General features: G+C 42.4%; 1 protein-coding gene across 1 annotated transcript in view; it reads right to left on the bottom strand.

Annotated features, from left to right (window-relative positions):
* Positions 1–13,890, bottom strand: part of LOC138513998 (lysosomal alpha-glucosidase-like) — a 1,078,298-nt gene that overhangs the window by 198,260 nt on the left and 866,148 nt on the right. The window contains exon 21 of the mRNA XM_069629222.1: positions 5,140–5,189. Coding sequence (XP_069485323.1) covers positions 5,140–5,189 — 50 coding nt within the window. The remainder of the gene's footprint in view (positions 1–5,139; positions 5,190–13,890) is intronic.

Here is a 13,890-nt window from a genome sequence, read left to right as displayed (position 1 = left end):
TATACACAATCACTATCTACTCTGTGCCCCTATGTTGCAACACTCTCTTCCCATCTCTTCCATCTACCTTCCTCCCTCCTGCTTCACTCTGCCCTCAAACCTAGTCTCACTACTCCCTTCCGCTCTCTCTACAGCCTCCTACCAAACACTCTCTATATCATCCTCCCTCTCTCAATGTTCCTTTCTCTCTTTCTCACTCGCCTTTTACACCCCCTCTTCACACAACATTGCATACGACTGGTACCACTCTCTCTCACAACCAATACCTCATCATTAATCTCTCCCTGTCCTCCAAAAGCCTCTGCTTCCTCCATCTCTAGCTGGTTCAACCTCTCAGCAGGAACCTTGTGCCTCCTCTTTTGCTTCCAACCTCAAACAAACACTGTCCAATTTCATCTGTGCTAACTGGGCTTTTATAGCACAGCCTTCCCTTTTCCAACACTCTTTCCGGCTCCCATTGTTCCCATAGTCACGTGCTCCCCCTGGCCAATCTCTGGCTATTATTTTCCAAGAGGTCTGGGTTAAACAGGTGCAAAGATTTAAAAAGCCTAAGGATGCTGGTTTTTCTTGTTTTTTCATGGGCTGGTATGCTTTATTTCCATTTCAGTTTGGGGTTGGCTTTTTCGTCTCCTCTGTTCACCTGTAGTCCCTTGTCACGCTCAACCACTCTACAGGGGTCTGCCTGGGTTTGGTAGGTCAAGCGCCGGGTGTCTCAGCATTGTTTGGCAAGAGAAATCCCAGTCCATTCCATTTCTATTCTTGATTCAATTATCTTAGTTCTGGTCTGGGTGCATTCAGGGAGTTGCTGACCTGAAAAAGACAAACGAGAACCCTGGCAAGAAAAAGTACTGGGAGGCATTGTGTGACAGATGGTGGTACCCACATTAACTTTCAAGGCATGTGAGGGGGGCTTCAGGGACTGCCCTCTCTAATTCCCAGTCTTGTCTCTGGGGCTGGGCTGGCTTTGGCTTTTGACCAGTTAGGCCCTCTATCCCATGTCTGGAAGGTGTCCCTGTTGCCCCCACATATGCATGCATCTGTTTTAAGACAACTCTGATTTATTTACAGAAAAATATATTTTTTGATAGATGTGACAAGTTGCAACACATGATATGATATGAGATAATTGGCATTTGTAACGCGCCTGTACAGAAGTGTTTCAAGGCGCGATGAGGCAAGGAATGGGGAACAGAGGGAGGACAGAGACAACGATCTTACTAGGAAAGTGCCAGAGGAAAGGGGATGGGGCAGTGCTGTACATGGAATCAAAACAATAACACGAAGTGCGACCAGCAGGTGGCAGGTGCAAGGGTAAGTGCAGACAGCAGGTGTCCGAAAGTGCATACCAGTGATACCAGAATGATAGTCAATTCTATGCCTTTTAGTTCAGGTGTCAGGATGGAGTTAGTTATAGTGTACCCTGACACTGTGCATGAGTGCTGTATGATCTTTCCTGGATTAGTCACAGGACCTTTTCCTTACTTTGTCTCCTTGGTTACAGTCTCCACCTTCTCCTATTCTGTCCTCTTTTAGGGCACATTTCCTGTGTCTTAGACCAGTTCATCTACCCTTTCATTCTCTGCCACTTCTGTAGCATGTTCCTCCTTCTCTATGTTCAGGACTTGTACCCTTTCATTTTCTTGTAAGGACCTCTACCCTTTACTGCTCTGCCTTACTGTTGGCCAGAGCCTTTGTTTTCACCTTCTCAAAGAACGCTGCCTTTGCTTATTGTGCCCTTTTCTTGACTAGAGCTGTGGCAAGGTCCTATTCACCTACCTTTCGGACTTCCTCTTCTGGTCTCCAGGTTTTATAATCAGCCTCTCCCAAACGAGTCTTCCAATTAGCCTCTTCTCCAGGAGATTCAATATGCCACTCTGCTCCTGGTCTTACAATCTGTGCAGCAATCTTCCTCTCCTCTCTGTGTCTTGCAACTGTCCTTACACTCCAGGTTTTATATCCAGGCCAGCAGTCTTCCTCAACTCTCTGGTTCTTCCCTTCTGCTTGTCCTCTCCAGGTCTTACTGTCTGCTAAGCAATCTTTCTATCTTCACAGGGTCTTGCAGTCTGGTTTTCCACTCCACATCTTACATCCAGCCCAGCAATCGTCTTTAACACCACAATTTACCTATTCTATACTACAACAATCCTTACACTCTTGTCATGGGAACTGGCCCTTACATAGTGCTTGGGCTGCCTTGCTTCCCGCTGATTGGTCAGAGAGAAAACATGCCTTTTCTGGGCATACTTCACGGCAGGGATGATTTGTAGTCCAGAGTTCATGGGGGAAGTCTTTAAATAGGGAAGCCACCATCTTTGATCCCACTCCAGTCTGTCTTTGGTGCTGGCTCGGAAGAAGGTGTTGGTTTGTTCCCCTGTCCCTGGCTGGAGAGTTTCTGTTCTCTGAATTTTGTCTTGGTGACCACCTGTGCCAAACAGCTCAGGGTATGTATTGAGCATAACTCAAGATACTATTTTAAAAAAATGTGTCTCCCTTGTGTGGTGCAGTGCTGATATCCTTTCTCTTGCTTTTAATGGAGAGTGTGGCTGCAGGTATTCGGTCTCCCTTGTGCAGGAAAATATGAGGGAGACATGAGTTATCTTCTCCCCATGGTTTCTTACAGCGTGGGAAAGAAGCGGGTCTCTGTCTATCAACTGTACAGGTGTGGACTGGGCTTCCTGTGCCACAATGAATATCGAATGGGCGAGAGGTACATTTTCTCCAAGACTGCCATTTCTTGGGTCGAGGCGGTGCAAAACACTACCATGGGTTACCCCAGTCTTGCCCATTTTCTCCCCGATTGCATATCTGTAGGGGCGATTTGTTAGTACTGCCCAGTTTTTACTCTTTGACAAAACGGATAATGGGAGATGCAGTTGCTTTCTTATTGCTTTTCTAATATGGTTTGGGCCATCTGGGCCAGGACGTGTTTTCCAGCCTTCTTCCTGGCCTAAGTGGCCTGGCTTGGTACTATGAATGGTATATCCCCTATGGGTACATCATCCCACTTCCTGGGAGCAGTCCAGGTTTTGTTTTCGTCCAAAAAGGGAATTATGTTTTTATGGTTTGTTTTTCCAAAGGGTATTGGTCGATGTCTGAAGATATACTTTCACTGCACACAGCTGCTGTTGTGGACCTTGGTGATATCATACCCAGGTCGATATGGCGAAGACAATATGGTCCCTTACCGACATAGATCAATTTTTCCAGAGAATACCCACCAGTCTGTTGATCCTCTCTATGGTAGCTAGTGATGTATGGTTCAGTGTTCAAGAATCCTACACTCATCAAAGACGGGTCTAGGCATATCGAGACCTCTGGGTACACTTATCAAAACCCCTTTTACAGAAGAAAAACTCTACTCACTTTGTAATTTTAGTGATAATCTTCAACCCTAAAACTGAAGCACATATGTCAATGTACTCACGATTGTTGGTGTGTATCCTTTGACTGTCTCTTTAAAAGAGCAACCGACACGTTCTCAATGCAAACATAGAACTGATCCAGATATAGTGGCACTCACATTATTTGAGCAGAGATATAGGAATCCCACTTTAGTGAGATTGGCACATAAATTGCATTTTAACAATATCGACAGCGCAATCTCTCCAACAGTCAGCTAAATCGGATTGCATGTTCGCAAACGATCATGATCTTCTAGATGGTTCGTTTTGACATAGATCGACAAAGTATTGTGTTGCCTCTGAAGGGCTGCAGATGTTAAATCAAGAATATCCAAATTATTAGCACACATAAGTCCCCAATGTGCTATACCTGTTGAATTATGGAGCAGGCGACTTGCCCCCACACTCATAATTCCCCAAGTAGAATACTTTTTGGTAGATATGTACCCCCACATTTTCTTTTCCAGAGCTCATGATAGACTCCGCCTGAAGCATTCAAGGGCACCACAACTTTTTCTGCAAATGCTCTGCTTGAGCTGAAGGGGCTGCATGTTGGTATGAAGCCTAGGCATTCAGTTGGACACATGAAGAAACACATTGACACATCTACAGTCCACACCATACGAAGGCCTTGCATGGGTGGAAAAGTGTACGCTTAAGGATAATCTGCGTCTTTCCATTAAAGTATTGAATGCTCCTATAGGAAAGCCTATCCGGTCGTGTGCAAACACTTCATAATTTTTGATAGTTGGATGTGATCTTGGAAATAGTCATGCATCTATTTTCCTTGAAGGATAAATGTGTAACATTAATTTTGCATCATGTTGCACCATTTTGCTGATTGAATAGTATGGAACGGAAGACGCAGTTGTGGCTCTAATCCCCATTACATAAAGATTATGCTACTAAGGGATGTTGGTGATTGATTTGCCCAAGTGCATATCTGTTGATTAAATAATCAGTGGTCGAAGTGAGCGGCAACGGTCCGCAACGGTGTTCCACTACTTTTATTTTTTACGGTTAACAGCCCCACTACTTTTTGCAACCATTTTCACCATCCCGGAACTGTTCTTTGTGAAGTTAAAGCACGCTTCTCCACTTTACCACCGGATATCAGTTACAGCTAAAGTAAAATCTGTTTCAACGCAATTGGCTGTCAACCAGCATGGCTGTAGCCCTTGAAAACATGTTGCAAGTTGCTCACTTCCTTCCTACTCTGTCCGCCTCCAGAGCCACAGTTCCACTACTTTTTTGGTAAATAATAAGAAATTGAGTAGCTTAAACAGTGGTCTAAAGAACCCTGATAAAAAAAAGTTAAGATACCCCATTTTCTCTGCATTCATTCAGTCTTGATAGTGTTCTTGATGGCTGTGAAGTGACTCAAAGCCTTCTTTCCTATGACGTCCATTACGCATCAATACCATATTTAAGTATATCCCTCATGAATGGAACTCCTTCAGATAAGAAACATGCCACGCACATATATATATTTAGCAAAACAATGTAAAGTACACTCCATGCTGCAGTCTAATTGTATCAAATCCAGCATGAATGGAGGCAATTTAGGAGCTGAATCATGTCTGTGGGTACAGCGCAATCTCTTGACTGTAATTTCTCGGCATAACAGGCACACACACACGTCTCCCTCTTTTCAAACTTAGATCTTTGCATCATAAATAAAGCCTGCAGTGATGAAAAGAAATCCATAGTTGCAGAAATAATGCTTGCTGATACTTACATTATTAAATCTGTATTCAGCCAAGAAGTATATTCCCTTTTCAATAGGATCTGTCAATGCATAAAACAGGATTTATGTTAGGCTCGAGGCAACTAGCCAGGAACACAAAACAAACCAGCCTAGCACATTCTTAAGCAAACACGTTCTGCACGCGGGGCGCAAGGGTTATTGCTGGAAAAATGGAAATTGCGCATTCGATTCAATTGAGACAGGTTTCATTTTAACATGGGGTTCAATAAGGGGCCCAAACAGTGCGTTGAGGGCATCGAATCTGATAACCGCGTCTTCTAGCTTTCATTATGTGCAAGTTGAGGGTACATGTGCCAGAAAACCATTTCTTTCTACTCACACTCAGGAGTCACTGTGAAGACCCCTCGAGTTCCCATTGCCTACTTTTCGCCTTAACTCCCCCACAGTTCAAGGTCTGGTGTCACCTTTTAATTTTAATTTGGATCCTCACCATAGATGAAGCTTTTTTATTGTGAAAATATGGTGTGTGTGTGTGTGTGTGTGCGTGCGTGCGTGTGTGTATGTGTGTGTGTGTAGGAAAGAGTAGACACACAGACAGGAGCAGTTGCAATTACATCAAGAAATTAATGAAAATAGCAGAGTCCTCAGATGAGTGCAGTTGCTCACAGTGTACTGTCCGATAGAGTTTGCGTTTCTGGAGGGACCCTTGTGGATGCAACACTGACAGCATCAAAAGGCTGCCTCCTGTTGCGAAGTGCTCAGTCAAGTGCAGTTGCTTGCAGTGAACTGACCAAGAAAGTTTGTGTTTCTGGAGAGACCCTTGTGACTGTAACACCGACACCATATAATAGCTGCTGCCTAGAGGGGAGCACCATAGGAGAGTGATCAGCCGAGTGCAGTTGATTGCAGTTGCAAACGAGATGAAGCGGCGCGCGGCACAAGTGTGGAACTGCCCGTTCAAGCCAGAGGGAAGGTTTTCCTTACTCTCGTTTTTGGTGGTCTTTAAAATGTAACCCCTGGCCACCCACAGGCTATACGATACAACCTACGATGTTCCCCAGTCTCAAGTAAGCAGTTGGTCAGAATAATTAACACAGAGACAGTTTTGGACGTGTCATTAGTCAACGCATCAAACTGTGAGGGTGTGCTACCTGCCCCAATCCCTGGAAACCTAGGGAAGGAAAGCATATGCATGGCATATTGGAGAGTGAAGAATTAAGTTGAAGAAAGGCCATAAAGTGTCTTGCTCGGCTAGTACCTATGCGGACGCAGATTGACCACTGTAATTTGTTGAGTCCTCATTTATCCAGCTTTGCCAAAGCCTTGTGCGGGGGAGTGGGTGCGGGGGGGGGGCGCTAATAAGGACTGCACAGGGAAGGAAAGTGTTTCTTTAACAGCAACTCCAGCATTTTTTGAGAACTCATATTTGCAGTCAGTCAACGTAACAGAAATTATTGTAAAGAACAGAGGTGTGCAGTCAGGGGCTGACAGGCTTCTAAGACTGCAGGCGGATATGAATTGTAGGCATAATCCTTTGTGGAATATCTCTATTGAACGGGCACAAATGGGTACAGCGTCGAGTTTAGCCATGCATATAACTCTGGAATCGCACGTTATATTATATGACATCTAAAAGGACGAAATGAAGGAACATTTTTCAGACTTTGGGGATAATGGGGGAATACATCAAATCCCCAAAACGGTTTTAAGATCCAGAAAGAGAGAAAGTTGGCCACATCAATGAAAGGGGTGAAGTTCCTGCACATTATAAATATTCACTACCTCCCAGATCCCCAATGCCAGCAAGGTGAGAGGACGTGATGGAATCTCCTCAAATAGACCACATTGTGGAAAGAATTACATCTGATGTATCACTAGTGGGAATTTTAACGTGTTTCATGAAGGATCGAGAGATTTTATATTGAGGTCTCAGGCTCGGTGAACTGCAAGGCAGCCCAAACACCAACAACCCAAGAACAAGGGAATAGTTAATAGGGCTGCCAAAATGTGACACTTAAAAAAATGTTTCAATCACTGACCTCAGCTAACGTTTAAATGATGGTGTTACCTGTAGAGAGAGATTCAATAATGCTAGGTCCAAGTATTTTAAAAACAATAACCAAGAAAAAAAAGGGCAACTAAGGGCACACAGTCAAAGAGAACACGGATCGCCTTTAGTCGAAAAAGAGTATTTGTCCTTTTCTGACATCAAAATCTCATAAAGATCTGGAAAGTGGCTTCATCCAGAAAATGGAGCACAATGAAGAACCCTGGAGTGAACCACACGATGGGGAAGAAATCCTGCACGAGGCCTGGTTGGTTGAACCAGTTTTAAGCATAGAAACACAAGAGTGTCACCAACCCAGCCGGCGTGCCCCACTAATGGGGACCAGGATAAAAGGGGCGCTTGAAGCACTGAGGGGTCCGATATGTTGGTTGAATCACAAGGCAGCAAACCGTGAGCCGAGAGAGGCTCAGAACAGTTGGTATCTAGTTGATCGAGCATTACAAAATAACTCTTCCCTGCCAGTGTAAAGGAAACATTTGACTCCGGATGGATGAATAAATCTTTCGAGTCCAGTGCAAATTTAATTGCAGTAAATGCGTTATTTAATGATTCCACAGACCTGATAGTGAATAGAGCATTAATCCTGTCTTTGCTCTCTGACATTTTTCTGCTGCGGCTCATTACGTCACAAGACATTGATCAGGTGCTGTTTATAGTTGCACATCAGATCAAAATGAATCTATGATCTGATCTCAAAAAAGGTGATTCATTTATAAATTTGGACTTTGAAATCTTCCCTTATAAGTAAGGTCTGTTGGGGAGTGGACAGAAGTTGGATGGCCAATCGCCTTCTGGTTCGCAACAAAACGGCAAATCTGAAATGCAGCGCCTCTATATATAGGCCTAGGGACGTTTTTGTAGCGCAGGCAAATGCAAATATGCCGATAATAGGAAAACGATTGGATCTTGGTTAGTGGGGGCCCTTGCACAAAAGAATTTCCCAGATATCGAAAAGTCTTTAGTAAGCTGCTCTGGTGATTATTACTGTGCAAAAGCAGAGGTCTAATGAGTTTTTTACACTCTCAATTGGGTGCTCCAGTTTTAGCAAACTATGATGTGTTTGCACTCCAGAAGGTATGGTTGCTGAATCCAGCCAAAATTGTATGGCTTCTGTATAATCTGTATTATTTAAGAGGATTCACATTTTTTACAAAAAGAAAATATTAAAGTAGCTAAACTACTAAAACAGCGTTCTAATAACTAGTTGAAATTTCAAAACCGCAACCTAAACGATAAAGAAATAAAGAAAATGGTAGTAATCTCAATCAAATTTAACTCACAAACGTTCTGGAAATGTGTGAATGGTAACGATAGTAAAGATATGTATAACTCTTCATAATTAGTGAACGTTATTTTGGAAGCAGTTTGGAACAAACACCTCCTAGACAAGTTTGGTGCCCCGAGTAATATACTTCTGACATTTGAGGTGAACTGTCGCACTGTCACGCCCCTTTCCCTGGATTTCAGCACCTTCACACTTTAGACTGTTGCCTGAAATCGGAGAAACATCATTGTGGAGGTAGAAGGACCAATCCTCAACCCTAGAATGCACGGTTTCTGGGACATGTGCACCGCAATGCGCCACAACGAACTGCACCACACCAGGGTGAGGCAACAGGTGGAGAGGGAAAATTCCAAACTGATTTTAGGACATTTTGTGGGACCACATTAAAGGTTTAATCCTTTATCTTATACATAACCAAGCCCAAATGGTAAACTCTTCACCCCTGTTCATGGCGTGCACAGACTTGGCAAGTGCCTTTGATATGATAGTCCAAAAGATATTATGGAACAAATTATATTTGTGGGGAATTCCAGTTGGCCTATTACAAATGTTGGTGGAACTCCATTCCCAGACAACTATACAAATTAGACATGATAGTAATGGACATCTTTGGGCATTCATAAATACATACATTCCTACACCAGCACTGCGTATTGCACCATTTGTATTTAATCTATACTTATCTAATATAACTGAATGTGTCTCTACCTGCTGGACTTCCCCCTTAGAATCGGTCCCTTACGGGGTTACCACTAGTTTTGTAAACGCCTCATATAATATTGATTGATAAAATACCCGTTGGATTGCAGTGACGTCTTACTGCAACTCATGAGTATGTGAGGGGGTATAACCTTAAACTAAATACAAAGACATCTATTTTGGTCAATATGTGTGGTCGCCAAAAGGCCAAATAGGACTATAATGTTTATGGAGTAATAATCAAGAAGGTATGTAATATGATCTACTTGGGATTTCCTATCCACAGTAAGGAGAGGGAGGGAAATGTAACATTGAGTATACAAGCCACATTATCTCCTCTGTATGCTCAGGTCTGGAAAATCTATTTTAAGTATTTAAACATGCTGTGGCAATTATCAGATTCTATGTTGGTTAGGTGATTGCGGCAGTACTCTATGGTTTGGACCTCTTGCCAATAGATTGGAAGGCACTTGAGAGATTAGAGAGGCTGTTATGTAAAAGACTAATCAGTCTTCCAGTTTTACCCCCTTGGCGACTATAAAATATGGATTAAGATTAATATAGTGGAAATCCTATGTCAACATCGCAAACTCTTGAACCCTTCATCTGGCTCACTATTTGTAGATCTGGCCTTGGCACTATTGCAAAAATATGACGGATCCTTAAATACTTTTGCAGGAGGATGTGAACTAATTCTTGATAATATTGATTCTGATAGCTGGGAATTAATTGAAAACCTGCTAAGAGTCAGTGAACCCAGTGAAACGGATGGAGTGCATAGACCGTTAAGCACAGTATAAATTGTTAAAATCACTGGCAGTATTCCTAAGAAAATATAAATCAATAAAAACGTATATTACAAGATTTCCCAACTCGAAATGGTTCTACGTTATTTTACTGGGGGATTTTTCGTCGCAGGACTTTCAATCGAAAAAAACTCGTTTTTAAAAAAAAAAAAGTGTGGGGTTACTCCCCCAAACCCCACTTTATTTTTTATTTTTTAATTATTCCCATTCACCCGCAAATATTTATTTAATTTTTAACCCCCCCCAAAAAAAATGATGATTTGTTTTCGATAAAAAACGGCGATGAAAAGTCCCGCGACGAAAAATCCTGCGGAAAAAGAACTGTACACCCTCGAAATATAGCTACATTTTATGAAGTTTTGTTTAAATCTATTGGGAACCTTACAGAGGTGGGGCCCAATTAGAGGGATCATGAAACAGGACAGACATTTCTGGATATGTAGAAGAAGAGAGACCCTGGAAACATTAAGACATTGGCTAACTTCTAGCAAAGGGACAATTGCCTTGAGGAAATATGCATTCATGAAATGTGTGGTTAAGGAAAATGATTTGGGAAAAGAGAAGTTTTGGGCTAGGCTGATGAGCAGCCACTTCATTTCTTTGACAATCACTTTAAATCATAAATCATAATAATGCATAACACATTGGGAGAAATTGTATATATTTATATATACTTTTTCCAGTGCATTACACCAGACTGCGAGTTGCACCCCCGAAAGCCTAGGTTCAATCACTCTATGCCAGAGTAGAGAAATTTAAAATATCACGTCTTTATTCTTTAAACATCCAATTATTTACAATCCCAAATGTATTTGCCAGAGAGTCCGGCAGCATAGATATAAATTCATTGGTCTTAAGGAAATCTGTTTTATGTAAATTCATATAGGAACATTGTTTGTAATGTGATATTGTAAAACATGTCAACATGTATTAAAGTTTATTTTAAACTATCAACATACATTTAAAAAAAATACAATGATGCATGGATGGATGAATGAATTTGTGATGTTGAATAGAAGAGTTAATCCGAGAGAGTATGTGAGTTTGCGGTTGGATGCATACATGAATGAGAATGAGAACAGATGAAACAGTGGGTAGGGCTGGAAGGATAAGTGCAAGGCCATGGGTGTGTGAGTATGGCTGGGCGATGGTGTAGGCCAGAAGTAGGAGACAGACCTGTTTTTGGTATTCTTGCAGATGTTTTATTGAAATAATAAATAACATAAATTAAATAAATGAATAAAAGGGCCTCACTATCCCTAACTCACTATCCCTAATCTGTGGATTTCGATGCCCAACAAAACTAACTAAGGTGCCAGTCGTCTGTTGTGAAGTCCAAAGCAAACAGTCTGCCCTCCCTCCAAAACTAAGCTGCACTGACCTTATAACTAAGATTAAAAAAACGAAACCCAGGAGAAAGACTCCGTTTTCCTGAATATTCTTCCTCAGCCTCCATATATCATTCTTAGATCATGTGTGGCTATCTCCTGTATTAGCTTGTTCAGTTCCTTTAGGGGACTGTTCCAAATCTTTGGTTCCCCTTTCTACCGACTTTGTAAACTTTTCCTCATCAACGTTCTTGGCCTTTGAGTTTCTCTTTTTATACTTTTCTCAAATGTCTCTGAAAGTCTCTCTTTCTCTGATATGCTTGCGGAAATTCTCTATTGACTTTGTTCCTGTTCTCGGTATTCCTATGGTTATTTAGCTCCTCAAGAATAAGATATCCAATATCAGGATTCTCCTTTTCTGGTTTACTGACTTTCTCTTTGGGAAAATATAGTAGGCCCAACAATTATTCATATTCTCCTGGCCCCTTTGTGTATTACTGATATGAGTAAGATGAGTTCCACACTGATTCTCACTTTCTTGGTTCTCCCTCGTATCACTGGGACGAGTAGGATAAGACCTGTAATAAGTCTCACCCTCTTTGCTCCTTCTCATACTACTGGGACGAGTAGGATAAGTCCTTGATGGGTTTCACTCTCTCAATTCTTTCTCACATCACTGGAACAAGTAGGATGAGTCCTGTGATGGATTTTGCTCTCTCAGTTCTTTCTCGTATCACTGGGATGAGTAGGATAAATCCTGTGACGAGTTTCACTCTCTCGATTCTTTCTCATATCACTAGAACGAGTAAGATACTGGTACTAGTTGTAACCGTGTTCCCCCCTGGGTCTCCCGCCGTCCCTGTTACCATTTTCCCCAAGGGTTGGTGTCACCGGGCATGCCTGCAGGATAGGAACTTCTCCTTGTTTGGTCAGGATGGCTTCTGATTTTGCTCCATCTCTCTTTGCTTCTCATTCGTGGCTCTGCAGGGCCAGTTTTACAGCGGTCTCAGAATCATTGGCAGACTGCACTGTCCACCTCTCATGGGTCACGCCACCCCTCACGACTAGCTCCCTCTCATGGGGTTCTCTTCCCCTGCTCTCCTCTGCCTTCAGCTCTCTTGGTGCTTCTCGTGCATGCCAGCTGGTTGCTTTCACCCAGCGGAGGATCTCCCAGTCTCCATCAGCTTCCATGACACTGCGATTTGAAACTCCCGGGTTTCACTTCTATCTGACAGTGGTCCTTCTTCCCTTTTCATGATACTTTGCTGTGTCCTACTAGGTGGAGGAATATAGTCCTTTTTTCTCTTCCAATTGAGCACTCTCCATTACTCGCTCATTCATCCACATCACTGCATTATTGGTTTATAATCACTGAGTGATCAGTTTTACTCGTTCCCTCATCTTCTTCTTTGCTGTAGATTTACCAGATATTTCTTCAGATTTTATAGCACAATAACAAACAGTGGCTTGGTCTGCTGAGTCTTTCTGAAGCCCTGATGTTACTTTTGGTCCAAGAGACAGGGCCTTACGGGGCTCCTCTGCAGAATAGGCGTCTTTCATCCCCAAGAGGGGAGTCTAGCCCTCTGAGATCGCACTTGTCATCACTCCGAGGTGGGATATTGCTCACCGCCCTAACCTCACAAGGAAAGATTCCCCTCTGGCGAGTAGTGACTGAATCCTGAGATTCCTCACATACACTTTCCCTTTAGAGTTTGGCTTCTCCTTCTTCACAGCATGGAAATATGCTAAGAAATGTGTCCTTGCTCCTTGCCCTTTCTGTGCTCAAGAGTGAAACAGTAGGGTTGGAGGTCAAGGAAACACTGCATTATTAGAGTGTTAGAATCTTTCCAGAGGCTTAACAATTTAAGGGGAGAATAGTCTGCTATTAATTGAAACTTCGACCTGTCAGATAGTGCTTCAGGTATGTCATTGCTCACTTAAGGCCTCTAACTCGATTGTAGCATATATCTTCTCCATCAGAAAAAGCTTTTTGCTGATATAAAGGACGGGATGTTTTATGCCCTCATATTCCTGAGAGAGGATGGTTCCAATACCCACTTTAGAGGCCTCTGTTTGAAGGATAAACTCCCTATTAAAGTTAGGAACTTTAAGAACGGTTTACTACATAAGATGGTTTGCAACATGTCAAAGCTGTCTTGATCTTGCTTATCCCATTTCAACTTTTCATGCTGTGCATTTTTAAGTTTGTCAGACAGGAAGTGATGGTAGAATAACTGGGGATAAAATTAACTGTAATAACCTTTACATCCTAAGAATGCGCAGAGCTTGCTTTTGGTCTTTGGAGGCGGGATAAGCTTCACAGCTTTGACTTTTTCTAGCTGTGTTTGCACTACGGGTAATCTACGAAGAATCCTAAGTATTTTTAACGGTGGACTTTTTCATATGACATTTATTTGGATTTGCCATTAGCCCAGCCTTTCTTAGTGCCCTGACTTTCTCATATAAATGAAAGAGATGTTCTTTCCAGTTTTCACTATGAATTAAGATGTCATCGAGGTATGCGGCACAAAAATGGGAAAAGGGTTGCAACACTGGGTCCATCAGGCGGTGGAAAGTGGCTGGTGCACCATGTTG

Source organism: Ambystoma mexicanum, chromosome 12, assembly GCF_040938575.1.
Source record: "Ambystoma mexicanum isolate Mex_15411 chromosome 12, UKY_AmexF1_1, whole genome shotgun sequence".
Classification (NCBI taxonomy): Eukaryota; Metazoa; Chordata; class Amphibia; order Caudata; family Ambystomatidae; genus Ambystoma; species Ambystoma mexicanum.
Note: the sequence above shows the minus strand (reverse complement) of the source record. Positions and strands in the feature narration are given on the sequence as shown.